The sequence below is a fragment of the Pelophylax lessonae genome, assembly GCF_965119305.1.
Source record: "Pelophylax lessonae genome assembly, chromosome: 7".
Taxonomy (NCBI): Eukaryota; Metazoa; Chordata; class Amphibia; order Anura; family Ranidae; genus Pelophylax; species Pelophylax lessonae.
The window spans coordinates 295839909-295862108 of NC_138774.1; the positions used below are offsets into that span (position 1 = coordinate 295839909).

The window sequence follows — 22200 nt, forward strand, 5'->3', positions numbered from 1 at the left end:
TCCAGGATTGGACAGATACTTCCGTAGGGTTTTGGTACTCTGAACAAGGTGGAGTAGAATCGTTGGAACCCTGTTTTCTGGCAGTACACGTCAGGGGCGGCCCATCTATTGAGGGCACAGGGGCGCCGCCCCCCCTATCCATGCGTCCGGCCCCCTAATCTACATGCAGGGCGCCGGAGGAATGGATTCCAATAGGGGAATATAAGCACGTCATTAGAGCCAGAGGTTCTAATAGGCTTCAGAAAAGGGTGGGCTCGGGGCGCAGCCATCCAGCACTCCCCAGCTCCCGACAGGAGGAAGGAGGAGGTAAGGAGGCAGAGAGGGGGGCCCGACCGGGGGGGGCATTGGTTTGCCGCCTCCACCGAATTACCGAGCACCAGCCGCCACTGGTACAGGTACAACTCCCTGTACAAGGGTTGGTTCAGCTCCTTTTTTGCAACTGTGACTGTTCATGGACAGTTTTTTGACCTGAAAGAAGAAAACGGTGAGGCAATGGAGATTTAAACTCCCTTCTTCTAGCCTTTGGAAACCACCAATTGAACTAGTGGTGCACCAGAATGAAATTTCCACTGCCGAAACTGGAAATTCAGGATGCACTTGGCCGAAAACCGAAATGGATAGTTTCCATTGCTGCCTGTATCTTACATATACGGTGGCAAAGTGTCACTGCTTCGCCGGATAACGTACCTAGCATGTAATCCGATACTTCCGGGTAGGGGGCCCACCCCCACTGAGATTGTACACAGTGGGAGCTGATCTGTGGGTACCACGGACTTGATGTCCGCCGATCATTCGGTACAGAGGGAGAACAGCAGTCTACCTATGTAAAAAAAAAAAAAGGCAGATCGCCGTTGTCAGGAGGGAAGGCATTGATCCTGAGTTCCTGCAAAGCAGGGACACCAATCCATGTCTTATGCTAGTAAAAGCACCTCCCAAAGTGCAAAAACACTGGCTAGGCACAGATTTAAAGCATTACTCCACTTTTGTTGAGAGAAAAAAAAAACATTCCCCTCTGGGTGATCTCTGTAGATTGCAGGGATTAGAAGAACCTTTGTTGCAGATTCCTACCTTTTGTTATTCTGAAGAAATCATTGTTTAATGGGAGTGGTTTCATAATTTCTCTATGTAGAGTGGGTCTAATGGGAGTGGTTTCATAATTCAACTATGCTGAGTGGGTCTAATGGGAGTGGTTTCATAATTCCTCTATGCAGAGTGGGTCCAATGGGAGTGGTTTCATAATTCCTCTATGCAGAGTGGGTCCAATGGGAGTGGATTAATAATTCCTCTGTGCTGAGTGGGTCTAATGGGAGTGGTTTCATAATTCCTCTATGCTGAGTGGGTCCAATGGGAGTGGTTTCATAATTCCTCTATGCTGAGTGGGACTATTTGGAGTGGTTTCATAATTCCTCTATGCTGAGTGGGTCTAATGGGAGTGGTTTCATAATTCCTCTATGCTGAGTGGGTCCAATGGGAGTGGTTTCATAATTCCTCTATGCTGAGTGGGTCTAATGGGAGTGGTTTCATAATTCAACTATGCTGAGTGGGTCTAATGGGAGTGGTTTCATAATTCCTCTATGCAGAGTGGGTCCAATGGGAGTGGATTAATAATTCCTCTGTGCTGAGTGGGTCTAATGGGAGTGGTTTCATAATTCCTCTATGCTGAGTGGGTCTAATGGGAGTGGTTTCATAATTACTCTATGCTGAGTGGGTCCAATGGGAGTGGATTAATAATTCCTCTATGCTGAGTGGGTCTAATGGGAGTGGTTTCATAATTCCTCTATGCTGAGTGGGTCTAATGGGAGTGGTTTCACAATTCTTCTGTGCTGTGTGGGTCTAATGGGAGTGGTTTCTTAATTCCTCTGTGCTGAGTGGGTCTAATGGGAGTGGTTTCATAATTCCTCTATGCTGAGTGGGTCTAATGGGAGTGGTTTCATAATTCCTCTATGCTGAGTGGCTCTAAAGGGAGTGGTTTCATAATTCCTCTGTGCTGAGTGGGTCTAATGGGAGTGGTTTCATAATTCCTCTGTGCTGAGTGGGTCTAATGGGAGTGGTTTCATAATTCCTCTGTGCTGAGTGGGTCTAATGGGAGTGGTTTCATAATTCCTCTATGCAGAGTGGGTCTAATGGGAGTGGTTTAATAATTCCTCTGTGCTGAGTGGGTCTAATGGGAGTGGTTTCATAATTCCTCTGTGCTGTGTGGGTCTAATGGGAGTGGTTTCTTAATTCCTCTATGCTGAGTGGGTCTAATGGGAGTGGTTTCACGATTCTTCTGTGCTGTGTGGGTCTAATGGGAGGGGTTTCTTAATTCCTCTATGCTGAGTGGGTCTAATGGGAGTGATTTCACGATTCCTCTGTGCTGTGTGGGTCTAATGGGAGTGGTTTAATAATTCCTCTGTGCTGAGTGGGTCTAATGGGAGTGGTTTAATAATTCCTCTGTGCTGAGTGGGTCTAATGTGAGTGATTTCACAATTCCTCTATGTAGAGTGGGCCTAATGGGAGTGGTTTCATAATTCCTCTATGCTGAGTGGGTCTAATGGGAGTGGTTTCATAATTCCTCTATGCTGAGTGGGTCTAATGGGAATGGTTTCATAATTTCTCTATGCAGAGTGGGTCTAATGGGAGTGGTTTCATAATTCCTCTATGTAGAGTGGGTCTAATGGGAGTGGTTTCATAATTCCTCTATGCTGAGTGGCTCTAAAGGGAGTGGTTTCATAATTCCTCTGTGCTGAGTGGGTCTAATGGTAGTGGTTTCATAATTCCTCTATGCTGAGTGGGTCTAATGGGAATGGTTTCATAATTTCTCTATGCAGAGTGGGTCTAATGGGAGTGGATTAATAATTCCTCTGTGCTGAGTGGGTCTAATGTGAGTGGTTTCATAATTCCTCTATGCTGAGTGGGTCTAATGGGAGTGGTTTCACAATTCTTCTGTGCTGTGTGGGTCTAATGGGAGGGGTTTCACAATTCTTCTGTGCTGTGTGGGTCTAATGGGAGGGGTTTCACAATTCTTCTGTGCTGTGTGGGTCTAATGGGAGGGGTTTCACAATTCCTCTATGCTGAGTGGGTCTAATGGGAGTGGTTTCACGATTCCTCTGTGCTGAGTGGGTCTAATGGGAGTGGTTTCATAATTACTCTGTGCTGAGTGGGTCTAATGGGAGTGGTTTCATAATTCCTCTATGCTGAGTGGGTCTAATGGGAGTGGTTTCACGATTCCTCTGTGCTAAGTGGGTCTAATGGGAGTGGTTTCATAATTCCTCTATGCTGAGTGGGTCTAATGGGAGTGGTTTCATAATTCCTCTATGCTGAGTGGGTCTAATGGGAGTGGTTTCATAATTTCTCTATGCAGAGTGGGTCTAATGGGAGTGGTTTCATAATTCCTCTATGCAGAGTGGGTCTAATGGGAGTGGTTTCATAATTTCTCTATGCAGAGTGGGTCTAATGGGAATGGTTTCATATGCTGAGTGGGTCTAATGCAGGGGTAGGGGACCTTTTTTCTGACAAGGGCCATTTGGGTATTTATAAAATCAATCGGGGGCTGTACAAAATTATCAACTTAAAAATGTGCCTATTATATTTGGTCAAACATTTAAATAACTCACCCCTAATGTGATGGTTGCAACTGCTTCTCTTTGGTGAGGTGTGTGATGTTAGCTGGTATTGATGATGTTGCTACTGGCAACTGGTTTTCCAGGTTTGCGTCGGTCAGTCTGGAGCGCAGTCGACTCTTTGTGGTGGTAAGTTTTGAAAAGAGCTGGTAATGCTGTGGGTACTGCTGGCTCAGGCTGGTACTGTGCTGTGGGTATTGCTGGCTGGTACTGCTGGCTCAGGCTGGTACTGCTGTGGGTACTGCCAGGTCAGGCGGGTACTGCTGACTCAGGCTGTTACTGTGCTGTAGGTACTGCTGTGGCTACTGCTGGCTCAGGCTGGTACTGCTGGCGGGTACAGCTGTGGGTACTGCTGGCTGGTACTGTTGTGGGTACTGGTGATTCTGTTGTGGGTACAGCCGGCTCTGCTGTGGGTATTGCTGGCTCTGGCTGGTACTGCTGGATCCTAGTGCCCCATCAATGCAGAGTGATTAGTGCCCCCTTAATGCAGAGTGATTAGTGCCCCATCAATGCAGAGTGATTAGTGCCCCCTTAATGCAGAGTGATTAGCGCCCCATCAATGCAGAGTGATTAGCGCCCCATCAATGCAGAGTGATTAGTGCCCCCTTAATGCAGAGTGATTAGTGCCCCATCAATGCAGAGTGATTAGTGCCCTCATCAATGCAGAGTGATTAGTGCCCTCATCAATGCAGAGTGATTAGTGCCCACATCAATGCAGAGTGATTCGTGCCCACATCAATGCAGAGTGATTCGTGCCCCCTTAATGCAGAGTGATTAGTGCCCCATCAATGCAGAGTGATTAGTGCCCCATCAATGCAGAGTGATTAGTGCCCACATCAATGCAGAGTGATTAGTGCCCACATCAATGCAGAGTGATTAGTGCCCCCTTAATGCAGAGTGATTAGTGCCCACATCAATGCAGAGTGATTAGTGCCCCCTTAATGCACAGTGATTGGTGCCCACATCAATGCAGAGTGATTAGTGCCCACATCAATGCAGAGTGATTAGTGCCCCCTTAATGCAGAGTGATTAGTGCCCCCTTAATGCAGAGTGATTAGTGCCCCATCAATGCAGAGTGATTAGCGCCCCATCAATGCAGTGATTAGCGCCCCATCAATGCAGAGTGATTAGTGCCCTCATCAATGCAGAGTGATTAGTGCCCCCATCAATGCAGAGTGATTAGTGCCTGGGAATTAGAGTGCCTCCTGATTACAAAGAGCAGAGTTCTTCTCCTGTTATGACATGCTATCATGTCACTATGGGGCCAAACCTCTGAGGAATGTTTCCTGCACCTTGTTTTATCTATGCCACCAAGAATGAAGGCAAAAGGGGGCTCCAACGCGCTACTAGCAAGGTGTACCTAATAAAGTGGCCGGTGAGTGTAGATGAACCTGGAGACATAAATCCCGATACATTCCTCCTCGCAGATTCCGATAAACGTTTATCTCTCATCAAATCACCGCACATGACGAATACCCAATGAAATAGATGCCCTTAAAACTTTTTCCGACAGATAACTGACTCTGATAATATTTCATAAATTATTTGGGTGGATCATCTAATTTAGTTATGTTTTTTTTTTTGGTTTTTAAATATACTAATCACATATCTATTTGTTGTCACCGCTATGGAATTTTATAGAACTAGTCGCGGTGTCATTCCTTGCCTGTAAATACATGAAAGATAAACTTCTATGGAAATATCTCCTTTAAGCCATTCCAAGCGTTTCATATTATCGGCGGCCGAGATTTATAAAACTATTTTATATCCTAAAACTGCAAAAAGCTTCACACTTTGAAAAACTTTTATTTTATTTTAACCACTTTAGAATAGGAAGGTTTACCCCCACCCCCCTCCTGACCATGTCATGTTTTAGCAATTCGGCACTGCGTTGCTTTAACTGACAATTGCGCGGTCCTGTGTCGCTGTACCCAAGTAAAATTGATGTCCCCCCCCCCCCCCCCCACAAATACAGCTTTTTTTTAACATATTTGATTACCCCTGCTGGTTTTATTTTTTATGCTAGAAACAAAGAACGACTGACAATTTTGAAAAAAAATAATATTTTTTACTTTATGCTATAAAACACATCCAATAAAAAAAATAAAAAAATCTAATCTCTTCATAAATTTAGGCCAATAAGTATTCTGCTACATATTTTTGGTAAAAAAAAAATCCCAGTAAGCATATATTGATTGGTTTGCAGTAGAGATCGACCGATTATCGGCAACACCGATATATCGGGGGCAGATATGCACTTTCCCCGATATATCGCAATCGGCCTCTGAAGTTACCAATATTTTTCGTGATGTCATCGCGTATTTTGTGCCACGCGCCTCTGCGCACTGGGCAGCTTCTACAGCCTTCTTAGGCCGCCTCCCTCAGCCTTGTTACAGTACCCACCGCAGTGACCAGTGAGTGACAGAGTGCCGCCGCTGCCACCCACCACCCACAGCTGCCTTGTGCCAGCCAGCCACCCAGTCCCACACACCCACAAGCCAATATATGTACCAGCCAAAGGCTCTGCCTGAGTGTACCTGCTAGCCAGCCACCACACGGGGTGCCAGCCACCCACCCACCACAGGGTGCCAGTCAGCCACCAAAAAGGTGCCAGCCACCCACCCACCACAGGGTGCCAGCCAGCCACCAAAGGGTGCCAGCCAGCCATCAAAGGATGACAGCTGCCAGCCACCCACCACAAGGTGCCAGCCACTCACCCATCTACCACAGGGTGCCAGCCAGCCACCCATCCACCACAGGGTGCCAGTCAGCCACCAAAGGGTGCCACCCACCCACCAAGGGGTGCCAACCAGCCACCCAGCACAGGGTGCCAGCCAGCCACTCACCCACCACAGGGTGCCAGTCAGCCACCAAATGGTGCCAACCAGCCACCCAGCTCAGGGTGCCAGCCAGCTAGCCACCCACCCACCACAGGGTGCCAGCCAGCCACCCACCACAGCACAGGGTGCTAGCCAGCCACTCATCACCACAGGGTGCCAGCCAGCCATTTTATTTAAGCCTATATTAGTGATTAAAATATTTAAGAAAATAGTGCAGCGCTAAAAATATGTGAATAAATGTGCACAAAGTAAAATGTGAACAATCAAAAGAAAAATGCAAAAAAATGCAAAAAATCAAAGTCCAGAATGTCCATAAAGTGTAAACTGTGACTTGAAAAAGGTGTTCACTCCAGCATGTGAAATAACTGCAACAAACGATAAATCCCACACCGATAGGATAAAGGAATAAAGATGTGCTCACCAGATGGTATGGACCCAAAGTACTGTACAGCAAATGGGTCATACACGCTGTATATGTAGATGTCCTCGGTATCGAATAGGCAAGAACATCAGCAGCGTTTCTGGATCACAGGTTGTGATGAATATCTTCCAAACCGGTCCGCACGGGAATGCCTAGGAGTCCCCACTCATGGGATTGTGGAGAGGGATAAACCAAAGGGACACCATAGCATAATACCGTATGGGCAATTTATTGGAAGATAAAGAAATACACTTACAATTGTACAGGTGGTAAGAAACATTCAGAAAAGATAGGCACTCATGACACTCCTTGGCCAGACTGCGGCCCAGGGGCCGGACCGAAAAGATAGGGGGCCGGACTGCGGTCCGGGGGCCGGACAGAAAAGATAAGGGGCCGGACCTAAACAGATAGGGGTCCACACTATGGTTAGGGTCACAAATGTTAGTTATCACCAAAATAGAAATTGAAGGAAACAATTCTAAACAACTGCAACCCGATCAACTATTTTTCCTGTTTTAACCTTTTCTGAAAATGTCTGCAAATTCCAACTAATTCCCACTAGAGGGCGCTCAGACATCAGATTATAGTATAGAACACAGGATGTCTTTTATACAATGCAACCTATAAATTAGATAAAACAATATTCTTTTAAAAGTAGAAAACAGTACAATAAAATTATCATTTAGCCAGTTCTGGACCGGAAGGATTTGCCCCCTTAATGACCAGGTCATTTTTTTGCAATTTAGCACTGCGTTACTTTAATGGGCGCGGTTGTGCGACACTGTACTGAAATAAAATGCGACACTGTACTGAAATAAAATTGATGTCCTTTTTTTCCCACATATAGAGCTTTCTTATGGTGGTATTTGATCACCTGTGGGATTTTTATTTTTTGCGCTATAAAGAAAAAAATATAGGGGGCCGGACTGCGGCCCGGGGGCCAAAAATATAGGGGGCCGGACTGCGGCTCGGGGGCTGGACCGAAAAGATGGGGGCCAGACTGCGGCCCAGGGTCCAGACCAAAAAGGTAGGGGGCCGGACCTGGACAGATAGGGGTCCACACTATGGTTAGGGTCACAAATGTTAGTTATCACCAAAATAGAAATTGAAGGAAACAATTCTAAACAACTGCAACCCAATCAACTATTTTTCCTGTTTAAACCTTTTCTGAAAATGTCTGCAAATTCCAACTAATACCCACTAGAGGGCGCTCAGACATCAGATTATAGTATAGAACACAGGATGTCTTTTATACAATGCAACCTCTAAATTGGATAAAACAATATTCTTTTAAAAGTAGCAAACAGTACAATAAAATTATCATTTAACCAGTTCTGGACCGGAAGGATTTGCCCCCTTAATGAACAGGTAATTTTTTTTGCGATTTAGCACTGCGTTAATTTAACGGGTGCGGTCGTGCAACACTGTACCTTAAATAAAATTGATGTCCTTTTTTTTCCCACATATAGAGCTTTCTCTTGGTGGTATTTGATCACCTATGGGATTTTTATTTTTTGCGCTATAAAGAAAAAAAGATAGGGGGGACCAGACTGTGGCTCGGGGGGCGGACCTTAATCCAGGGGCCGGACTGAAATTTCCCTACCTACGTCATTTCCGGTGTTCTATCAGAATCCCCTACTCCATCAGATTTCCCTACCTACGTAATTTCCGGTGTTCTATCAGATTTCCCTACCCCAGAAGATTTCCCAACCTACGTCATTTCCGGTGTTCTGTCAGATTTCCCAACCTACGTAATTTCCGGTGTTCTGTCAGATTTCCCAACCTACGTCATTTCCGGCGTTCTGTCAGATTTCCCTACCCCAGAAGATTTCCCTACCTACGTCATTTCCGGTGTTCTGTCAGATTTCCCAACTCTATCAGATTTCCCAACCTACGTCATTTCCGGTGTTCTATCAGATTTCCCTACCCCATCACATTTCCCAACTCTATCAGATTTCCCAAACTACGTCATTTCTTCTGTTCTGTCAGATTTCCCTACCTACGTCATTTCCAGTGTTCTATCAGATTTCCCTACCTACGTCATTTCCGGTGTTTCTGTCAGATTTCCCAACTCTATCAGATTTCCCAACCTACGTAATTTCCGGTGTTCTGTCAGATTTCCCTACCGACGTCATTTCCGGTGTTCTGTCAGATTTCCCAACTCTATCAGATTTCCCAACCTACGTCATTTCCGGTGTTTTATCAGATTTCCCTACCCCATCAGATTTCCCAAATCTATCAGATTTCCCAACCTACGTCATTTCCAGTGTTCTATCAGATTTCCCTACCCCATCAGATTTCCCAACCTACGTCATTTCCGGTGTTCTGTCAGATTTCTCAACTCTATCAGATTTCCCATCCTACGACATTTCCGGTGTTCTTTCAGCTATCAGAATTTCCTACCCCATCAGATTTCCCTACCTACGTCATTTCAGGTGTTCTGTCAGATTTCCCTACCTACGTCATTTCCGGTGTTCTATCAGGTTTCCCTACCCATCAGATTTCCCAACTCTCTATCAGATTTCCCTACCTACGTCATTTCCGGTGTTCGGTCAGATTTCCCTACCCCATCAGATTTCCTAACTCTATCAGATTTCCCAACTTACGTCATTTCTGGTGTTGTCAGATTTCCCTACCCACCTGTGGGATTTTTATTTTTTGCACTATAAAGAAAAAAAGATAGGGGGCCGGACTGAAAAGATAGGGGATCGGACTGTGGCTCGGGGGCCGGACCGAAAATATAGGGGGACGGACTGCGATCCAGGGGCCGGACCGAAATTTCCCTACCTATGTCATTTCCGGTGTTCTGTCAGATTTCCCTACCTACGTCATTTCCGGTGTTCTGTCAGATTTCCCTACCCCATCAGATTTCCCAACCTACGTAATTTCCGGTGTTCTATAAGATTTCCCTACCCCACCAGATTTTCCTACCTACGTCATTTCCGGTGTTTCTGTCCGATTTCCCAACACTATCAGATTTCCCTGCCGACGTCATTTCCGGTGTTCTGTCAGATTTCCCAACTCTATCAGATTTCCCAACCTACGTCATTTCCGGTTTTATGTCAGATTTCCCTACCCCATCAGATTTCCCAACCTACGTCATTTCCGGTGTTCTATCAGATTTCCCAACTTACGTCATTTCCGGTTTTATGTCAGATTTCCCTACCCCATCAGATTTTCCTACCTACGTCATTTCCGGTGTTCTGTCAGATTTCTCAACTCTATCAGATTTCCCATCCTACGACATTTCCGGTGTTCTTTCAGCTATCAGAATTTCCTACCCCATCAGATTTCCCTACCTACGTCATTTCAGGTGTTCTGTCAGATTTCCCAACCTACGTCATTTCCGGTGTTCTGTCAGATTTCCCTACCCACCTGTGGGATTTTTATTTTTTGCACTATAAAGAAAAAAAGAGGGGGCCGGACTGAAAAGATAGGGGATCGGACTGTGGCTCGGGGGCCGGACCGAAAATATAGGGGGACGGACTGCGATCCAGGGGCCGGACCGAAATTTCCCTACCTATGTCATTTCCGGTGTTCTGTCAGATTTCCCTACCCCATCAGATTTCCCAACCTACGTCATTTCCGGTGTTCTGTCAGATTTCCCTACCGACGTAATTTCCGGTGTTCTGTCAGATTTCCCTACCCCATCAGATTTCCCTACCTACATAATTTCCGGTGTTCTGTCAGATTTCCCTACCCACCTGTGGGATTTTTATTTTTTACGCTATAAAGAAAAAAAGATAGGGGGCCGGACTGAAAAGATAGGGGACCGGACTGTGGCTCGGGGGCCGGACCGAAAAGATAGGGGAACGGACTGCGATCCAGGGGCCGGACTGAAATTTCCCTATCTACGTAATTTCCGGTGTTCTGTCAGATTTCCCTACCTACGTCATTTCCGGTGTTCTGTCAGATTTCTCAACTCTAGCAGATTTCACATCCTACGTCATTTCCGGTGTTCTTTCAGCTATCAGATTTCCCTACCTACGTCATTTCAGGTGTTCTGTCAGATTTCCCTACCTACGTAATTTCCGGTGTTCTATCAGGTTTCCCTACCCATCAGATTTCCCAACTCTCTATCAGATTTCCCAACCTATGTCATTTCCGGTGTTCTGTCAGATTTCCCTGCCTACGTTATTTCCGGTTTTATGTCAGATTTCCCTACCCCATCAGATTTCCCAACCTACTTTATTTCCGGTGTTCTGTCAGATTTCTCAACTCTATCAGATTTCCCTACCTACGTCATTTCAGGTGTTCTGTCAGATTTCCCTACCCCATCAGATTTCCCAACTCTACTCTATCAGATTTCCCAACCTATGTCATTTCCGGTGTTCTGTCAGATTTCCCATTCACTATACCCGCTCTCCCCAGGACTCTGCATTCACTATACCCGCTCTCCCCAGGACTCTGCATTCACTATACCCGCTCTCCCCAGGACTCTGCATTCACTATACCCGCTCTCCCCAGGACTCTGCATTCACTATACCCGCTCTCCCCAGGACTCTGCATTCACTATACCCGCTCTCCCCAGGACTCTGCATTCACTATACCCGCTCTCCCCAGGACTCTGCATTCACTATACCCGCTCTCCCCAGGACTCTGCATTCACTATACCCGCTCTCCCCAGGACTCTGCATTCACTATACCCGCTCTCCCCAGGACTCTGCATTCACTATACCCGCTCTCCCCAGGACTCTGCATTCACTATACCCGCTCTCCCCAGGACTCTGCATTCACTATACCCGCTCTCCCCAGGACTCTGCATTCACTATACCCGCTCTCCCCAGGACTCTGCATTCACTATACCCGCTCTCCCCAGGACTCTGCATTCACTATACCCGCTCTCCCCAGGACTCTGCATTCACTATATCCGCTCTCCCCAGGACTCTGCATTCACTATATCCGCTCTCCCACAGTACACAGAACATGTAAATGCAATTATTTTAGTAAATACAAAAACTGATAAATAACTTTTCCCATCAGCAGTATATAGCAGTCTTGTGACTTCTATCAGTGTCTGGTTAAAGCTTGTAGGAGAAGTTTTCTTTCTCATCTGACTGTCCTATGGGGCTGCAGGACCCCTGACCCTCTGTCTGGACAGTGCTGATTGGCCCTGAGCTGTTCACATGCACCCTTTCACACCGAACTGAGCTTATGACAGATATAATGTGTGTCACCATTTAAATCCCGTATCCACCTCCTCAGTCATATGCTTCACTTGGGGATGTGGTGACATGGGTAATTTCACACACCAGTCTCTTCTTCTTTAACCAAACTGAGCATGTGCAGAGTGCCCCCAAGGCTCTGTACTATCAAGAGATGGATTGGGGACAGTGGAAGAAGGGGAGGATCAGAGAAGACGGGATCAAACTGCTTTTTTCCACAATGCAGAGGACTAACCCCTTAGGTTCCATGGTGAATATAACAAGCGTGCTTTACTGCATATACAGACTGATTTTACTGTTGTGGGTTTAGTAACACTTGAGTATCAAGAATGAAAAACACGGCCATTTAAAAGTGAAACTCTCTTTATTGCAAAACAATCCGTCATATCCACAGTCGCAAAAAAACGCTAAAGTAATAAAATAAGCGCTTACTTCAGCAGATGCGATAAAAGACGCAGCCATTACCTACAAAATAAGCTGGGGGGAGGGGGGGTTTGAGACGCACTAAACATAATATTACTGTTCTGGAGGGGGGGGAAAAATGAATGTGATAATTAACACCATAACAATGATTAAAACCGGGAAGCCATGGGGGGGTGGTAAAGTCTTGTGGTTTCATGATTTGCCTTCATGAGCCGGTGTACATAATCCCAGGAACAGAAATCCCATTGATTCTTGTGATAAGTTAAAGGAGAAAAAAGAAAATCCATCCTCCAATCAGGAATGTTCTGGGAGCCGAGGGCCACGAAACAAAGTCTTTATAAAAGTCCCAAAAGCAGAAGTCCGCTGTTAGTCATTTGGGTTGGGGTTGGCATCTGGGTAAGCGGTAAGGTCAAAGGTCAGGACTTTGCTGATCACACAGTCACCTTGCTGCAAAAGACAGAAAAAAAAAAAAAAATGAGAAAATTGCATTATCACCAACGCATGTACAAATCAAAAAATACGCCCCCCCAATGCATGTCCACATCCAAAATACGTCCCCCCCCCAATGCATGTACACATCCAAAATACGTTCCACCCCCCCCCAATGCATGTACAAATCCAAAATGCCCCCCCCCCCCCATGCATGTACAAATCCAAAATTGTCGCTTTTTTTGTTTATAGCGGAAAAAATAAAAATCGCACAGGTGATCAAATACCACCAAAAGAAAGCTCTATTTGTGGGGAAAAAAGGACATCAATTTTATTTGGGTACAGCGTCGCACGACCGTGCAATTGTCAGTTAAAGTAACGCAGTGCAGACTCACAAAATATGGCCTGGTCATTAAGGGGGTAAAACCTACCGGTCCAGAAATTGTTAATCCCAACTTCATTACGATGATCACTTACCTCCGGGTAAACGCCAACCAAACTTTCCGCCTTGGTGTAGAACTCCTCCTTCAGGGAGATGACGATTGCCTGGAAGTTGGTCATGGATTGCTCTTTAATATAATTGGCCACCTACCATAGAAAAGCAACACCAAAATCAGTAAAATGGCAGCAATCTATAAAAGCAGCCGTTCGATTCGCTCTGCTGAGGACTTATCACATACAAGAAACTCAACCGTTAAAAGCTTATCTCGGACCTTAACTGTGCAATCTGTTGATCAGTTGCCTGAGCATACTTTATTAGATTGATTAGGAGATTGCACAGCTAAAGTGGCTGTAAAGGCATTCTCTGCATTAAGGTTAAAAAAAACCTTTCATGTTTTACAATCCCCCTTTCCCCCAGCCCCCCCTAAAAACTTATCTGAGCCAGACCAGCAGAGCTGCTGTCTCTCTCTCTCCTCCCTGGCTCAGAGGCGGCAACAGGAACCATTGAAAATCACTGAGACTGTAGAGTCTGTGTCCATAGATGTGAGCAGCGCGGCTCAGGATCGAGCCCACAGGTGTGCCATGATAGGAAGTGGCTTCCTATGGTGGCACACGGAGCAGAGGAGCCAGGAGCGTCGGCGGGGGGGGAAACGAGGAGGAGGAGCCAGGAGCGTCGGCGGGGGGGACCCGAGCAGGAGGAGGAGCGTCGGCGGGGGGGACCCGAGCAGGAGGAGGAGCGTCGGCGGGGGGGGGACCCGAGCAGGAGGAGGAGCGTCGGCGGGGGGGGGACCCGAGCAGGAGGAGGAGCGTCGGCGGGGGGGGGACCCGAGCAGGAGGAGGAGCGTCGGCGGGGGGGGGACCCGAGCAGGAGGAGGAGCGTCGGCGGGGGGGGGACCCGAGCAGGAGGAGGAGCGTCGGCGGGGGGGGGACCCGAGCAGGAGGAGGAGCGTCGGCGGGGGGGGACCCGAGCAGGAGGAGGAGCGTCGGCGGGGGGGACCCGAGCAGGAGGAGGAGCGTCGGCGGGGGGGACCCGAGCAGGAGGAGGAGCGTCGGCGGGGGGGACCCGAGCAGGAGGAGCCAGGAGCGCCGGCGCCGGGAGCCGAGCAGGAGGAGGAGCCAGGAGCGCCGGCAGGGGAACCTGAGCAGAGGAGGAGCTAGGAGCGCCGGCAGGGGGACCCGAGCAGAGCAGGAGCACCGGCAGGGGACCCGAGCAGAGGCATAAGACGCATAGAACCACGGGTCAGACCCCCCCCCATTGGCTTACTAGCTGTGATTGACAGCAGTGGAAGCCAATGGCTTTCGTTGCTGTCTCAGTCAATGAGAGGGAGTCCCAGGACAGCCGAGGCTCTTTTGCACATTGCTGGAAAGAAATGGGGCTCATGTGAGTATTGTGTGTGTGTGGAGCCTAGATACACATAGAATGCATGACCCTAAACACCCCCCCCCAAGCTGGCGCATTCACAAAGCACAGCATGATTCTCACATGCGCAGTTGGAAACCGGCTGTGAAGCTGCAAGGCTTCACTGCTGGTTTCCCTTAGCCAAGATGTCGTCGCCAGCACCCGAGAGCAGATTCACGCATCGTATTGTGTGAGGACACCGCTTGATGCCTGGACAGGTAAGGGCCTTAAAAGTAAAAGTCAGCAGCTGCAGTATTTGTAGGCTTCGGGTCTCTCGCTCACCTTTCCGATGTTGGTGTTGTCCAGAGCGGCGTCTATTTCATCCAGAACGAAGAATGGGGACGGTTTGTAACTATGGACCAAAAAGGAAAAACGTAGTGAAAATTACAAAAAAGTCAATGAACAAAAGGACAGAAAAAAATGGCGGACAGAACCACTCGCCTACCGGGCACTCCCCGCCCCCTCGGCTAATTTTCAGCTTTCAACGCTGTTGAAATTTAAATGACAATTGCGCGGTCATGCAACACTGTACCCATAGGACATTTTTATCTTTTTTTTTCACACAAAGAGCTTTCTTTTGGTGCTATCTAATCATCATTGGGGTTTTTGTTTTTTGCTTAACTAAAATTTAGAAAAACAGTTTTTCATATTTTGTTATAAAATTTTGCAAACGGGTATTTTTTCCTCTTTCACTGATGAGGTGGCCCCGATTGCCCATCAATGCAGGCTCTGATGAGGTGGCCCCGATAGCCTGCATTGATGGGCACTGATGAGGTGGCCCCGATAGCCTGCATTGATGGGCACTGATGAGGTGGCCCCAATAGCCTGCATTGATGGGCACTGATGAGGTGGCCCCGATAGCCTGCATTGGTGGGCACTGATAGCCTGCATTGGTGGGCACTGATAGCCTGCATTGGTGGGCACTGATAGCCTGCATTGGTGGGCACTGATAGCCTGCATTGGTGGGCACTGATAGCCTGCATTGGTGGGCACTGATAGCCTGCATTGGTGGGCACTGATAGCCTGCATTGGTGGGCACTGATAGCCTGCATTGGTGGTCACTGATGAGGTGGCACTAATAGCCTGCATTGATAGGTGACACAGATAGCCTGCATTGATGGGCACTGATGAGGTGGCACTAATAGCCTGCATTGATGGGCACTGATAGCCTGCATTGATAGGTGTCACAGATAGCCTGCATTGATGGGCTGTATTGATGGGCACTGACAGGCGGCACCGATAGCCTGCATTTATGGGCACTGACAGGCGGCACTGATAGCCTGTATTGATGGGCACTGACAGGTGGCACTGATGGCCTGCACTAAGTGACACTGATGATGAGGCGCTGAATGGCACTGGTTGGCACCGATTAGCAGAACTGGAGGGCGCTCACGTCCCTCTTACAGAAGTCGGGTAACAGCTTTCTCCTTTTCTTCACGCTGACTGCGCAAGGAAGAAAAAAAAAGCTGATAACCGGCTTCTGTTTATTTCTGCGTTCATCTGTCATTGGCTGACAGCTGTTCACGTGGTAAAGGGCCCACTGTGATTGGCCTTTTATCCTGATCAGTGATCAGCCAGGGACTCAGCGATCGCAGGGCGTGCGGAAAGCGCCATAACAGGCGGACATCCATGTACGCCCTCCCCGCGTTGTAGCCATCTTTGGGTGCCAAGTGGTAATTTAGCAATCTGTAAGCTCAGAATAGACCCAATGGGTAAGCTAGAGATAAACTCCACCAACATGTTCTAGTCATACCTGTGAATTGCAAAGAGCAGAGCCAGAGCTGCCACAGTCTTCTCTCCTCCAGACAAGTTGTCCATCGGTCGGAACCGCTTCCCTGGGGCCACGCAGTTATAGTTGATTCCATCCAAGTAGGGTTCCTCAGGGTTCTCCGGTCCCAGGAAAGCCTGCCCATAAAAAGATATAGTAAGAGTCAGGTACCAAGGGGTGCGCTACGGAAAATCCCCTAGGTAGGTTTATGTGGGACCTTACCTGGGCACTGCTGTTCCTGGACAAGGCTTTGTAGATCTCATCAATGTTGGTGGCTACAGACTCAAAGCAAGCATTGAACCTATCAAACCGCTCCTTCTTCGTCTGCTCAAAGGCCTGCTTGGCTTTCTTCGCTCGTTTACGAGCCGCTTCAAACTCTGCAACAGTAAGAACGCAGCATGAAAAAGACAGCGCGCAACTTGCCCACTATGGGCTTGGTTTACTAAAGGTCCCTTTCACACAGGCTTTCCGATCTGGTCCCAGTCAGTTTTTCAGGCGGACCTGATCGGATGATCCATGCAGCCCTATGGAGCAGCGGATGTCAGCGGTGACATGCAATTGGCCGGGACCTGCTAATCAGCTTGTGCTGTGGGGAAAGGCAAGCGCACGCCCCCTACCCTGAAGTAAATCGCTGCTGACAGTAGAGGTCTCTGTTGTTTATGTACACAGTGCTCTCTTCTTTCATTCGCTCAGCTGATCGGTGGGTTCCGGGAATAAATCATTGGCCGGGACCCGCAGATTGGCTTGTGCTGTTGCAAATGGCAGCACACCTGGGGCGGCGTGCATCCCCCACCCGGAAGTGCTGATCACATTTATGGACGTGATCCAGCGCAGTGAGGCCGCTCTGCCACAGTAAATCTGCGGTCGGCAAGTGGACTGCGGATGCACGATGTGCCTGTATCTCGCGTGGTCAGTCTGGCGGCTCCCACTCACCGTCTGACGTCTCCTGGAATTTGTCTCTGACGCTCTCCAGTTTCTCCATGGCCTTCATGTTGGGGGCGGAAATACGCTGCAGAACACTTTGCTGTTCGTTCAGCTTCTGTTGTAAAGCGCTCATCTCCTGCTTGATGTCATCGTCCGCCACCGCATCCTGCCGACAATTATGAGAACGGTCAAACCCCGTACCGAGAGCCAACACAAGCTGCCATCCCTGCAATTTTACCCACCGCCACCTACCTTCAGGTCCTCAGACAGCTCGCTGTAATCTATTTCAATCAATGCTTCTCGCGCGTACACTGTAGAGGATTTCTGAGAGCTGCCGACAGATTCCTCACCCTGAGAGCCACCCTACAAAATAATCTAGTTACTTCGAAAAGGATAATATTATACGCAACGATATTTACTGATCCAGACATCTCAATCTGGAGCAATCATTCGATTCAAGTAAACATTTCTTCAACATAGAAAAAATAAATTAAAAGTCCTGTAGCTGCTGACTTATATTATTTGGACACTTACCTGTCCAGGGATCCTGCGGGGTCTTCACCTGAGCAGGCTCTTCGGCCGTCTTAAGGGCCACGCGCCACCATGCTAACTTTCGGTAGCCGGCTGTTCACAGCTGGGTGCCTTCTGCTCATACGTGAGCAGCTTTCAGGGCTGGTGCTAGACTATTTTCCTCCCAAGGCAGAACCAGCTGCTTGCACCCTGTCCCCCCCCCCCCCCATGATGAGGCAGTATGGGGGGTAGGTGAGACAGTATGGGGGGGGGGGTAGGTGAGGTAGTATAGAGGGATGGGTCAGGAGTTAAAGAGACAAGGGTGAGGGGGGGGGGTGGTCGAAGAAACATGGGTGAGGGGGGTCGAAGAAACATGGGTGAGGCATGGGCGAGAGGTGGGCAAAGCATGCTTACTTTGGGAAGCCGGCTATTACTGCTTGTGGCTTCACAGTTGTGTGCCTTCTGCTCATACGTGAGCAACTTTCAGGGCCGGCGCTAGACTATTTTACTCCCAAGGCAGAACCAGCTTCTTGCACCCCGTTCCCCCCATGATGATGCAGTATGGGGGGGTAGGTGAGGCAGTATAAAGGGATGGGTGAGGGGTAGAAGAAACATGGGTGAGAGGTAGAAGAAACATGGGTGAGAGGTGGGCAAAGCATGGATGAGGTGATATGAGCAGTATGAGGGTTGAGTGAGGCAGTATAAAAGGGATGGGTGAAGGGTAAATTTGGGGGGGAGGGGGGTAGGCAAGGCAGTATGGGATGGGAAGACAGTGTTACAGGTACCAGCACAGCAGCAAGATATTCAGCTCACCCGAGTGCCACTGGTTAGCCTAATACATGAGTGCAAAGCCCGCCCTGTGTCTAATTTTCCTGCCTGCAGTGATGTCACTCCCTGGCCAGGTAGTTCTGATGGAGGAAGTTCCGTTCTTGCCCTCCTCCTTTTCTGAATGACAGGGCCTAGGGGTGGGGCAAGCACGATTGGTTTCCAAGACCAGTGAATTCCTAGCAACCAATCATGTGCTTGCCCCACTCCAACTTTCAGAGGAAGATGGCAAGAACAGAGGAGGAGGGGGGGGGAGTCTGGGGACCACACGTGGCATCAGGGACTAACTGGGCACTTGGGCAGGGTGCTCTGGGGAGTTACATCCCCTTATCTACGTCCCTGCGGCGGAGAGTAGGGTAACCAGCGATCGTGGCAGTGCGCCCTAGGCGGCTGCTCGGTTTGACTAGCGGTAGAGCCAGCCCTGCCCAGAAGGTTGAGGAGGAAGGCCGAACTTCCACTTGGATTGTTGTAGCGAGCAACCCACTCCAACCCCCAAAAAATTAACTGACAAAACTTAGGGGGGGAGGGGGGGAGCAGAGAGGCGGAATTTCCGCTTTTGGGTGAATTTCCACTTTAAAGACCAAGTCCACTTTTTAGACCGCTTCATGCAATACCCGTATTTGGGGAGTAATATGGTTGTAGGCGGTCGGTCTATAGGCGAATTCCATCTGTAAAAATGTGGTTGTTATCGTACCTCCTCCTGGCTGATGTCATCCATGGTGCCCTTAGACAGAGGCAGTTTTATATCTTGCATTTTGCAGGCTTGCAGCAAATTGTGCCGATCGCTCCTCTTCTGCTCCAATTTGGTCTCAATGGCAGTGACTTCTTTTTGAAGATGTGTCATTTCTCTGTAGGAAACAATAAAGGATTTCCCAATTCAACACCCTAAACCACCAGGAAAATGGTTCGAAATAAAGTTTAAGGTGTGTAAAGCCACAATGTTACTGACTTGTTGGCACCCCCCAGCTTCTTCCGGATCTCCTCCATTTGATGGTTCTTGTCATTGACCTCTGACTTCTTGGCCAGGTGCTGGTTCTTCAGATCTTGCAGCTGAGCCATCGTCTCATCTATGATTTTCATGTGCCTTTGCTCCTCCTAGATAAAAAAAAAAAAAAAACACATAAAAACACATAATGCAGTTAAGCCATTCAAGAATTATTTGGAGTCCTTAACAGTAATCCTGCAGGGACCTCCTTAGGGTCCATTCTGACCTGAGCGTATCAATTTACTGGCGTCTGACATGTCAAAAATAGGACCGAGCCCATTTCTGACATTGGTTGTTTACAAGTTAAAAATCTCTATTTAGCTAGAATATTACTTTGAACCCCCAATTAGAATATATATATATATATATTTCTTTTTTTTAGCAAAGATCTCTGGAGAATAAAATGGCGGTCATTGCAATATTTTTTGTCACGCAGTATTTGCGCAGCAGTCCTATAAACTTAATGTTTTTGGGGGGGAAAAAACATTTCACTGCATTTAAAATAAATACAGTAAAGTTAGCCCAATTTTTTTTTGTATATTGTGAAAGATGATGACACAACGAGTCAATAGATACCCAATAGGTTACAGTTTAAAAATGCGCACACTCATGGAATGGCAACACACTACGGTACCTAAAAATCTCCATAGGCGATGCTTTAAAAAATGTTACAGTTACCATTTAAGAGTTACAGCGTAGCTCTTTTTTTTTTAGAATTATTGCTCTCACTTTGGCGATCGCGGTGATACCTCACATGTGTGGTTTGAACAACGTTTTCATTTGTGGGCTCTTTCATGCGAGAGCTCACGGCAACGGCAACGCTTTAAAAAAAATTTTTACCCCCCAATTTATTTTATTACATTTTTTTTTTTTAGCAGTTTTAAAAAAAAAAAAAAAAAATCTGATCACTTTTATTGGTGTGAGAAGCAATGTAAACATCCCTTGTGACAGTAATAGGAGTGACAGGTACTCTTTATGGAGGGATCAGGGGGAATGTGACAGTAATAGGAGTGACAGGTACTCTTTATGGAGGGATCGGGGGGGAATTTGACAGTAATAGCAGTGACAGGTACTCTTTATGGAGGGACCGGGGGGGGGGGGGGGGGGGATGCGTCAGTAATAGCAGTGACAGGTACTCTTTATGGATGGATCGGGGGTCCATAAGATCCCAAACCCCTCCACTGCACTTCAATCTATTCAAAATGCCAAAATCTGCATCTTTGAATACTGACAGTTTTTTAAATTCGGCGCCTTTAGCAGCCGAGTAACCCGGACGTGATGTCATCACGTCGCATCCAGGTTACTACATCAGAGACCCGATCAAAGCCAAATACGGCATTGTTTGGGACTCCAAGCAGGCGGTGGATGTGCCGGGTAGGAAGGGGGTGAAAGTGCCCGGTATTAAAGTGGTTAAAAAAAGCTTGCAAAAAAAAAAAAAAAAAAAGATTAAAAAATAAATAAATAAAATCGCACACACACACACACACACACACACACACACACACACACACACACACACACAATGGAGCGTCAGGCATTTTGCTTCAGGCAACAGAACGCTCATATGTGAGCAGAGGCCATTGCAATAAATTGAATTTTGCTTGTTGGGCGTTTTGGAGCTTCAGAGCCGAGTGTTTTACATGCTGAAAATGGCTCAGGTGTGAACGGGTGCCCTACAGTGCTTTGCGGGAAAAGAAAAAATCCATCACTTCCATCCTGTCAGGACAAAGCTCTGCCTTGTTTACATAGACAGATTACCCATCCTGTGTCTTTTCCTGACACTCAACGGGTGCCGGGGGACATCCATTGGCATCCACTGATTGGGTTCTGCTGTGACCAATCACAGCAGAAGCAACACGCCCCCCCTACCAGGAAGTTCAGAATCCTATAATTATATATATATATATATATATATATATATATATATATATATATATATATATATATACATATACATACATATATACACATATACACACACACACACACACACACACACACACACACACACACACATATATGGGATTCTCTACAGAGCAGCCACCCTGAAGCAGTAAATCTGCTATGGGGCGGTGGTTGATCTTTTCGCCTCATCCCGCCTGTAAATGTAACCACAGAGAATCCTCTATTCACCTTTTTAAGTTTCTCGATTTCATTTTCATCTTTCTTCACAGATTGCTCCCACTGATGCACCTTCCCTTGATCCTCCTTGAGCTGGTTCTTCTCATAATCAAGCTGAATACCCAGACGGGTCTTCTGGTTCTCAAACTCCAACCTGTAGATAGGGGAAATTTTTTATAAGATCTTTGCCTAAGGAAAAGATAAGATGACGTTTGTAGCTATAAAATCCATTTAAAAGGAGGGGAGGGAAATTAGATCCCACCACCTATTAATATTTCAAAGCAGAAGATGGCAATCGTAAGTAAAGACTGCAATGGCCAGGGCTGTATTGGAAGTGCAGAATAAAA

The 22200-nt window shown here is 47.4% G+C and overlaps 1 protein-coding gene across 2 annotated transcripts in view; it reads right to left on the minus strand.

Moving 5' to 3' along the window:
- Positions 1 to 12801: 12801 nt before the first annotated feature.
- The window catches only part of SMC1A (structural maintenance of chromosomes 1A), a 38659-nt gene continuing 29260 nt past the window's right edge, over positions 12802 to 22200 (minus strand). The window contains exons 16-25 of one of the 2 annotated variants that reach the window (XM_082263527.1): positions 21866 to 22007; positions 19697 to 19842; positions 19442 to 19595; positions 17665 to 17763; positions 17422 to 17578; positions 16711 to 16865; positions 16474 to 16625; positions 15003 to 15072; positions 13358 to 13468; positions 12802 to 12898 (exon numbers count right to left, since the gene is read on the minus strand). In XM_082263527.1, the coding sequence (XP_082119653.1) occupies positions 12818 to 12898; positions 13358 to 13468; positions 15003 to 15072; positions 16474 to 16625; positions 16711 to 16865; positions 17422 to 17578; positions 17665 to 17763; positions 19442 to 19595; positions 19697 to 19842; positions 21866 to 22007 (1267 nt within the window). In that variant the 3' untranslated portion in view covers positions 12802 to 12817. Of the gene's footprint in view, positions 12899 to 13357; positions 13469 to 15002; positions 15073 to 16473; positions 16626 to 16710; positions 16866 to 17421; positions 17579 to 17664; positions 17776 to 19441; positions 19596 to 19696; positions 19843 to 21865; positions 22008 to 22200 lie in introns of both variants that reach the window. The other variant, XM_082263526.1, reaches the window with a different exon arrangement.